The 9,218-nt window shown below is 41.9% G+C and overlaps 1 protein-coding gene across 1 annotated transcript; it reads right to left on the bottom strand.

The window, feature by feature from the left end:
* Window positions 1-3,970: 3,970 nt before the first annotated feature.
* On the bottom strand, window positions 3,971-8,966 carry LOC109298221 (cryptic protein-like). Its single transcript, XM_019518312.1, has 6 exons — window positions 8,702-8,966; window positions 8,169-8,218; window positions 7,874-8,050; window positions 6,775-6,889; window positions 6,577-6,686; window positions 3,971-4,456 (listed from the first exon to the last, which is right to left on the bottom strand). The coding sequence occupies exons 1-6, from the start codon at window positions 8,719-8,721 to the stop codon at window positions 4,341-4,343; spliced, it is 588 nt and encodes a 195-aa protein (XP_019373857.1). The 5' UTR covers window positions 8,722-8,966; the 3' UTR covers window positions 3,971-4,340.
* Window positions 8,967-9,218: the final 252 nt, after the last annotated feature.

The following is a 9,218-nucleotide window of genomic DNA, read 5'->3' as shown; positions in this document are numbered from 1 at the left end:
AGGTGTGGGAGTCACCCAGGGTTGGAAGAAGCAGCCAAGATCTGAGGGGTGTGGGCAGAGTCCAAGTGTAGGAGAGTCAGGAAGCCAGAAGATCCATCTGGGGAACTGAGTCAGAGAGCCCGAGGGTCAGATGGAGCGTGAGGTCAGGAGGCCAGGTGGGTCGGGTATCTAGGGAATCAAACCAGTCATGTTAGGGAGCCAAAGGGTCAGGCCTAGCTCAGGGTCCATGGACAAGCTGAGTCATGTAGCTAGTGAATCTGTCAGAGAGCTGGTAGAGACACAAACCAACAATGAAGCGGCCTCCATACAAAGTTGAGCATTGTTACCCAGACACTTCCTTTTCCAGGTTAGGGGTTTTTACAGGAAGGGGGAAAGGGTCAGTTGACCTTGGCTGGCCACTCCAGTTGCAGCGAGAGGGCAGCAGCTTGGTCCTTATGGGGAATACATGGGGAGCCCTGCAGGCTGGCATGACAGGGAGCCAAGAGGTGGATCTGGCCTGTGGGCTGGGGGTTGAGCACCCTGATCTAGGTTTATACCTTAAGCTTTACCTTTCAGTTCTTGTAGCTGTTGTCTTAATGTACATTTTATTCTCAGGCTTATGTGTATAAACTTTCCTAAGAATACTTTAAAGAAATTGATAGAAACAACAGATTTGTTCTCTGTGTGTATATTCAACAAATAACTATTTCTTGGTTTGATGCATCTTTATGGGAAATTGGGGAATCATTTATCTCTCTCTCTCTCTTTGTATTGGAATGTAGCAGGGAACCCTTGTCCTGTTACTGGAAAGTGGTGTGGCCCTTTAAGGGCAGGGTTTTGTAGCACAGATACAGGCAACCAGCAGAGCAGGGGTTAAGGATTGAGTTATCGTACATCCAGTTTTCCTGGACATGTCCTCTTTTTGGGTCCTGCCATCTCCGTTTGGGTGGTGTTTTTAAATATCAACAAATGTCTGGGATTTGGGATTTTGCTCTGCTCAGCACTGAAGTTTTCCCCAGCACTGGGCTGCAGCAGGGCGGGGGAGGCACCTGCCTCCAGTTGGGGAAGGGAGTGGGGCTGGGGCAGCAGGGAGCTGTGTGGCTGCGCTGCACCAGCTGGAGATGCTTGCAGGGATGGGTGGAGAGCAGGACATTGCAGGTCAGGAGTGAGGGGCACTGGCAGGGCTGGGGGGGTGGGGGGTAAAGGGGGTGCAGGTCAGTAGTGAGGGGCACTGGCAGGGTTGGGGAAGCTGTGGATTGGAAGTAAGGGGACCTGGGGAGTGGCGGGGGGCTGTGGGGTGGGGGGGCATCACCAGGACTGTGTATTGGGAGTGAGGGGCAGGGGCAGGGCATGGGCATATCACTACTCCCCCCACTTTCCCTCAGACAAGCGTCTTCTTTTTTGAAACTGGAATATGGTAACCCTAGTTAAGTAACAGCCCTGTGGTGAATCAGCTGACATGAGAGGCACGTGACCAGAAAGGGGCAGGGTTTTAGTAGTATATAAACCAGAGCTAGAGTCAGAGCAGGGGGTTAGACCTGGGAAGCAGCAGGGTGAGGGAGCCTTGTGGGAAGGTGGCTGCTGGACAGGGAACTGTGGGCATGCAACCAAAGGGACCTGATTCAGGGTCAGGCAGAAGTGTAGAAGTTAGCTGGGGGACTGGGGGGTTGTGTTGCTTCAGAAGGCTTAAGTTTGTGTTTGGGTTTTAACTGGTGTTTTGTTTGGAACTAGAAAGGAGTGGCTTGGAGGTCCCATTAGTGCCTGATGAGCATGTAAGTGCCTTGAGCTCTGCCAGGGGTCAGGCTCAAGGCATAGACAGAGGTCAGGGGAGCCCAGAGCCTGAGAGAGGGCAGAGCTTGGGGACCAGAGGACCTGGAGCCCCAGAAGGGCAGGGACAGCCCAGAGAGGGGCAGAGCTTTAGAACCAAAAGGCCTAGAGCCTGAGAAGGGCCAAGATAAAGTCCCTGGAGGGCAAGACATGGGCCTGGAGCCCAGAAGCCAGGTCTAGAACAGTGGGCCTTGGCTAAGGGACCAGCTAGAGGGAAGGGGTGGAAGCTGGGAAGGCTGGAGCCCTAACAAGGGAGTAAAGGCCTGAGGTAGCCTGGTGGCTATGGAGACTAGTGTTCTACTGGATGTGATGTTGAATAACATCAGCAAGGCATGGGTGTGACTATTGGGGTGTCTGGAGGTCATGACTTAAGCCCTTAAAGCAAGCCAGGTCAGGAAAATCCACCACTGGATAAAAGAGAGCACCATAGCATTAGTCTCTGAGGGCAGCCTCCCTTTCATTAAGTTTCCATCAAGGTGTGGCAGGTAAGAAAATGAGGTGAGACCCTGAGAGAGAGAGAGAGTGAGAGCCTAGAGGGGATGAGGCAACCTGTAGGGGGCATCACAATGGTCCTTGGGTGCCTATCCTGTTACATGGAGACAGAAGAACTTATTTCTCTTTTACAGTGAGATATTGGGGAAAGGAAGGAAGTTTCTCATGTCATATGAAAGGATAATTTAATAAATCCTTAGATTAACTGATTAATCTAAATACACATTAAGGTAAATTCTGTAATTGTCTAGACGGAATAAGATCATTTGTCTTAACCCATGTGTCACCTAACTTGGTGACACATTCTTCTCTGTAGCAACCAGGTTGTTGTCATGTTATTCATGAACCAGGTTGTTGCTCTGGTTCATATCATCAAATGAGCAAAATCAAGTTGCTCCACAGAAACATTTAAAACGTTTATGTACTTTCCACCCGGGGATTGTAATAACCTTATTTATGTATGATAAACTTCTAAATTCCACACTATGCATACATCCTCAAAGCTGTTTTACAGGGCATATGAATCCTTTAGGCATATACCTGCAGACACTTTAGGAGGGGATGAGCCAGAGAATATGCTGCATTATATTTCTTCGTATACTGCCTTATGCATCTTACAGGCCATCACCCAGTGCTGTGAAGCTTATTTCCTATTTTAGGCTTAGCTTTTTTTTTCTCAGAGGGTGCCTCTACATGTGCATATTAATGAGATGCAATAAACTCCAGTGCTTATTGCACCAGAGTTTATTGCTCCAGGCATATCATTTGCATGTGTGCCTGGGATCACAGCATGTTGAGCTGGGTCAAGGCCACTTGGGCTGGCAGGGAGCCTGGGGATGTGGGGGCCGGGGGGTCAGTCTGCCAGCCTGTGGCTGTTGTGCCCTGGCTTAATGTGCTGTGTAGGGGCTGGCCTGGGCACAAGGGTGCTTCAGTGTAGGGTTAGCTGGCAGGCGGCACCTGCAATTAAGCACGCTTGTGCCCTAGCCAACTAGGGCAGCATTTACACGTGCGCTGCTGCAGATTTTTTTACTCCACAGCAGAATAGTACTTGTATTTACAAATACTATTCTGTTGTGGAATAAATTAGTTTACTCTAGCCTAATAAGGACGTTCATGTAGATTCGTGGCATTTACTGTGCAGCTAATTAGTCTACTGCACAATAAATGTCCCCTGCAGAGGCACCCAGATAGGACTACATTATGGCCCTTATTTCCTCACTCAGGGAGATAACATCCACCTCCCCTCCCCACAATACAGCCTATCCTTGTTTTAGCTTCAAGTAGGTAGAAGAGTTTGGGCCCTCCTGGTGGTGAGCTGAGAGTAAGTCAGGGATGAGCAGAGCACAGCATTTGCCTGGGCAGCAAATGGTTACTGGAAAATTAATTTGCATATTAATCAAAGGAAGCAGCATGTTGTTTACCTCTGGAGTCAGGATAAGAATTGTAATTACATACAGGAGGCTGCAGCTAAAGGCACAATCAGGTCCTACATTATCAGGGAGGGAAGAGGGTGGGGGGCAACACCTTCCTAGAGAGCTGCTCAGAATGACCCCTAGGATCAAGAAACAGTTACAGGGAATTCCCCTTACCAGCTTTTTCCTGTTCATTTACAAGGTATTGAAGTGTGGTTTGACTAAACAAATAAAATAAAGGTTTTCCTTTCTAATAAGTTTAGCTTTATTTTTAAAAATAGTATTTTTCAATATATAAAATAAGTAATAGTTATAACTTAATATTTAAGGCATAGAACATCTGGGGTTTTTTCTTCCATTGGAAGAATCCACATTTTAAGAGTAGAAAACTGTTAAAATCAGGTCCTAACACAAATAATAATTTTAATAATAAATACTTAGCATTCAACCATCTAGTGCCTTTTTATAATCTAAGCACTTAACTAGCATTAACCATATAAATTAACATGCCCCTGTCAGGTATACGTAAATAGATACATCTTCTAAACTACACAGAAGAAAAATTAAAGTATGATTCTGAGTGTGAAAGTGTTGCAGCCCGCACATAAGATCTTTTTGGTATAGCCACTCTCATAAAGGCTTGCTGCAGAAGAAGAATAGGGTGACAAGAGAGAATGCTGTTTGTTTTAATCTTGAGCCACTGGAATGTAACCTAGGAAATTCCTCCTCCTCTTCTTCTTTTACATCTGAGAAAATAATAATAATAGTAATAAAAAAGTTAATGGAAGTGAAATGCAAAGGATTTCTACAGACTTTGAAATTCCTTCCCCTTTCTCTCCCCCTCACCCCCAAATAATCTTTTCAGGTACTTAGGTTAAAGCTATCAGCTGTGAAAGCCAATCAAAGAGTCTATTCTCAGAGGAGAGATGTGAATGGATGCCATCAATGATCGTTTGAGAAGCAACTGATAGCACTTATCAGCTCTTACAGGCATCAATCTCAGAATAATCAAATGTAAATACCTAGCAAAGGAAAGGATGTTAGCAAGTGACATACTCTCAGTCTTCAAGCAAGCTTTTAACCCTTTCTTCAAGGGAAAAGATTACGTTTTTGGCCATTAGCACAAGCAGAAAAGAATACCTTCATGCAACCTTTTAACAAAAGGTTCTCCACTCTGTTGCATCAGTTTTATACTGGTGTTACCCCAGTGGACATTGGTTTAAAAGAGTAGAGGGTCAGGCCTTATGTCTCTTGCTGTTGCAGGACCAGACATATAACAGGATTCTGAAGTCAGAGAACTCACTTGGCAAGAAAACAGTTTTTTGCACAGAACAATTTAAGTTGTTGTTGCATGTAATTAAGTCAATGGAGAAGCATGCAAGATAAAGGCATTTAAGGTAATATGCACTCCTATTTTTCTAGCCACCTGGTATTCCCTGCAGTGCACATCATTTGTTCTTTGTTCTTGGGATGGAAGGATATTCCCTGGTGAGATTAAGAGACTCTGGTTGCAGATTTATTTTTCAGAGTTCACATTTTATTCCAAGTAAAGTTATTTATTCCAAGCAAGAGTCATTGCTTTTCTATGCATCTTTTCAGGTAGTCTCTATCCCACCCAGCAAATTTCAATCTGTTCCTCTCCCAAACCCTTCAAAGGGACTTTGCTAAAGTGTGGGTCTCTGAAGATTTTCTTCTCATGCTTGTGTGTGCGTGTGCATGCACATGTGCATGAATACATATTCCAATCTGTATCTGTTCCTTTCCCAGACTCCTTAAAGGGACTTCTTTGCTAAAGCATGGGTCTCTGAACATTTTAAACATTAGGCAGAAAGCAAGGCAGTGTATATATTACCTTGTTTAAAGACTGTCCTGCCTTCTGCTTAGCTTCAGACTAAAGCAGTTAACTACTGGTCTCTGTTCATTGTAAAATTTTACATGTGCATTTGCTTATTCGGTTTAGTGGTTGTTCTACATATGGACTAACTATTAGTAATTCAGTCCTAAGACATTCTTTTTCTACAGTGTTTTCACAAAGAAAAATACCTTGAATTTTTACATGGGTCTTCAGCAGTAGATCTCCAAAAAGTGATTTAACAAAGTAGTTTTTTTCTTGTAATTTGTTGTAATCTGGGATTATTAAAATGTACGGTTTAATACCACACTAGATTAGTCTCGGCCTTCAAAACTTTACAAGTTTAGAGAACAGTCCAGACAGATTTGGTTCAGGAGGGAGGTTCTGATTTTTGCACCTTGCTCTCAGGATGATTTTTTTTCTCCCTAAAAAGCCTAAATTCCTGGTGCCTCAGGTTTCACCTGTATAACATGGGAATACTAATACTTCTGTACAGCACCAGGCTGAGGAAAATTATTTATATTTTCAAAATGTAGTGATATCTTCTGATCAAAAGCTCGTGGTAAGAGCAAAAGTCTTGTTTTTATATTTGTTAACAGATTTCAGTAAGACCCAGCAAATTTTTATGCATATGTGTAATTACTCATGTGAGTTGTCCTCTTGTTTTAAAAGAATAGAATTTCATGCCTGTGCACAACTATTGCAAGACAGGATCAATCATTTGACCTCTTTGTCTTTTGAAATACGAGAAATAATACTCTACTGCAAGTGTCCTGTGGGATTCACTATTATTTCTAAAGTGCTTTGAGATTTTTGGGCAAAGAAGTTCAAAATTATAATTACTGTGAAATTAAATGTGTTCTTGGTCACTGAGCAGGCTTTAGTTAGAACATTGAAATTTCAGTGATCTATATAAAACTTTTATATAAAACTGAAACTTCAGAAAACAACTTTGTCAGGCAGAACATTTAAAAAGCACCATTATTCTCCATGGATCTGATAGTTTTTCCTTACCACAGTTGTCTTGCATTCTTCCTGAAAGGCAGTGTAGCATGCCATACCCACATCGACAGAATCGGCAGCCCTTGATTATCCAGGCTCCATGGGCAACAGGGCCACAGTTGCTGTTAATGATAAGGGAGATTTTTTTCCATTTTCCTGCTCATCAACAATGTTAAAACTGGAAGATTTCTGATTTCAGCTCTTTCTTACCGTTTCCGTTCGTCATGCTCACAGTATCTGCCAGTAAAATGTTTTAGACATGCACAGAAACTGCCTAGGATACAGGTCCCTCCATTTTGACAACAGTGCCTGTTCAGCTTTTTACCTAAAAGACAATGATCCACAATTTACTAAGAAATAGAAAGGCTTTAAATCTCCTTTCTTCTCACTTGGTCTCTCATGTCTCCCTAGCTGCGAAAGGATCTTAAGGATGTCCAGGTTTATTGTCTTTAAGGGCAATAAAATTAGCTGCCTGTTAGTGATGTTTGTTCAGTTAAGCCCAGTTTGTTTAGTTAAGGATTAAAAGCAAACTACCAGGGATTAAAGGATGGCCAAGAACCAACTCCTGACAAGATCTACAGAAGTAGTACACACGTAACTGAAATATTTCATTTTGACAGAGACAGGCCTCAGCCTCACTAATAAATCAGGGTTTTTTCCCCTGGCAATGTCCTTCCGTTTTTGATCAGTCATGCCACAGAAATGAAAGGAACTTCAAGACGTTGTGTTTCAAGCTGCCTAGGTTACAATCTCGAACCTGAAATTTTGTGATGAAGTAAAAATCCACCATCGTTTGCGTATGTTATAGTTTGCTTCCAGACTGTAACTCTTAAGACAAAATGAAGGCAGGGTAGAAGTAGACTTTATGACCTAACTGAACCAGAGTTACACAAGCTTTATCTAAGCTCGCTTTGTCAGATGCTTAGATAAAATGAAAGTTTTAGTTGATTTTAACCATCAAACCCAACATCATGTTTCACAAAGTCTGAATGAGACCAGTATACAGCTCCTTTGTAACCCAGCATCTGCTTCTATTTTCTGTTATCCTATATAGGGGGGTTGTAGATTAAAGATATGTGATTTAACTTTGATTTATTTATGTCTACTTTATCAGTAGGTATGGAAAAGGACTTTAAAATGACCCTTTTTAAACTATCAGAAATCTCTTCTAAACTTCCAGCTTAGCTAGTGCTCAGGCTCTGGAAGAGAGTTTGCGACTTGTTTTTGTGAAAAAATGTTTGTGAAGGCAGGTTGTAAATGCATAATGCAGCAATATTCTAGCATGACATAAATAAATAATGTTACCTACTGTCTGTAATCCCAGTGAAAGGCACAAGACTCCTAGAATTTGGTTGCTTCCTGCTCTCATAACTTTGATTCATGTCATTAAGAGCATTTACAATAGTGTCTTGATTTTTTGGCTGCTGCTTTTGAGCTGTGGCATTGACATTTTCTCCAGCATGTTCATACTCTTCTTTTTCACGGCCTTGAAAAGGTAGGGAAAACAGAAGAAGAAGGAAAGGGGAGGTTGAAATAAATTAATAGAAATATAAATTCATTAAAAAACCGCCCAGAACAGATTAGAAAAATGAAGCTTTCCTTACCTCTTCCAAAATGAATGACTTGCAAGGCCATAGGCACCATAAAAAGAATTCTACAGAACACCAAAAATATTGTATTAGTTTATGGGAATAAAAACTACAGAAAATTAAAAATAAGATTAATATTATTACTTATGACAATCTATAGTGACAAGAACATTTTAAGCATTATATAAAAGGTACAAATCAAACTATCACACCATAATTCACAAAATAAACCAGTCTATGAAGACTAATGTGTTCGTATAACTTGAATTTTCATCCAGAATGCCACAGGTAATTCTAAAATGTGACTCTTTTCTGGCTGCTTTCTGTAGATGTCTTGAGTACAACCTTACTATTACTGAAGCATCCTATTTCCAAAGGTACTGAAGTCAAGAAACATGCAGTAACTTCCACTTGAACTAAGGTTTCAAATTCCTTCTTTTTCACTTTTGACGCCTCTTTAAAATAGTCTGCCTCCATTTTGAAGGGTTAACACAAAATTAAATAAGTTCTTGGATCTGGGAGATAATTGGCAGAACAAAAACCCTTACCTAACATGTCTCCAATACATGTTCCTACAGTCAGAAATGCTTGTGTGATTCTCAGCAGCTTGATTAGTAGGACAGTTCCAAGGTAGTTTGTTATATGCAGCAGTCTTCAGATCATACACTGGGATTATTGAATCCAGACAAGGAAACAGAGAAGAGAAAGGATGAGTGAGGAATTTTTCTTTTTTATCTCCAGACCATAAGAATATAGATGAGACATCATTCCCAGCTCTGCTGCTTGTGGTTCTTCAGTAAGGTACTGACAGTCAATTACCATTTCTTTGAGCTTGAAAGTCAATAGCCCTCCCCTTACCAAGACACAGCTTGCTGTAGGGGTGGAGCAATATCTCACAAGAAGAAGGTTGTTTCTACTATAGCTAAAACTTCAGCAGGCATTTCCCTGGTGAAACTCTCCCTTCAGGCAGTAGGAAGCAGGCTTCAGTGTAAAATGATACAAGCTGGTTTCATTTTCTCTGTTTTTCCCCTCCAACAAAGTATCCCTAAGCTGAGTTCAAAGTTC

The sequence above is a fragment of the Gavialis gangeticus genome, unplaced genomic scaffold, assembly GCF_001723915.1.
Source record: "Gavialis gangeticus isolate Ggan-Ray unplaced genomic scaffold, GavGan_comp1, whole genome shotgun sequence".
Taxonomy (NCBI): domain Eukaryota; kingdom Metazoa; phylum Chordata; order Crocodylia; family Gavialidae; genus Gavialis; species Gavialis gangeticus.
Note: the sequence above shows the minus strand (reverse complement) of the source record. Positions and strands in the feature narration are given on the sequence as shown.

Coding starts and splice junctions, on each gene's coding strand:
- LOC109298221 (XM_019518312.1), bottom strand. CDS start 8,721: ATGTATTGGAGACATGTTAG. Junction 8,051..8,168: donor AGTCATTCATTTTGGAAGAG/GTAAGGAAAGCT, acceptor TACCTTTTCAAG/GCCGTGAAAAAGAAGAGTAT. Junction 6,687..6,774: donor GAGCATGACGAACGGAAACG/GTAAGAAAGAGC, acceptor TATCATTAACAG/CAACTGTGGCCCTGTTGCCC.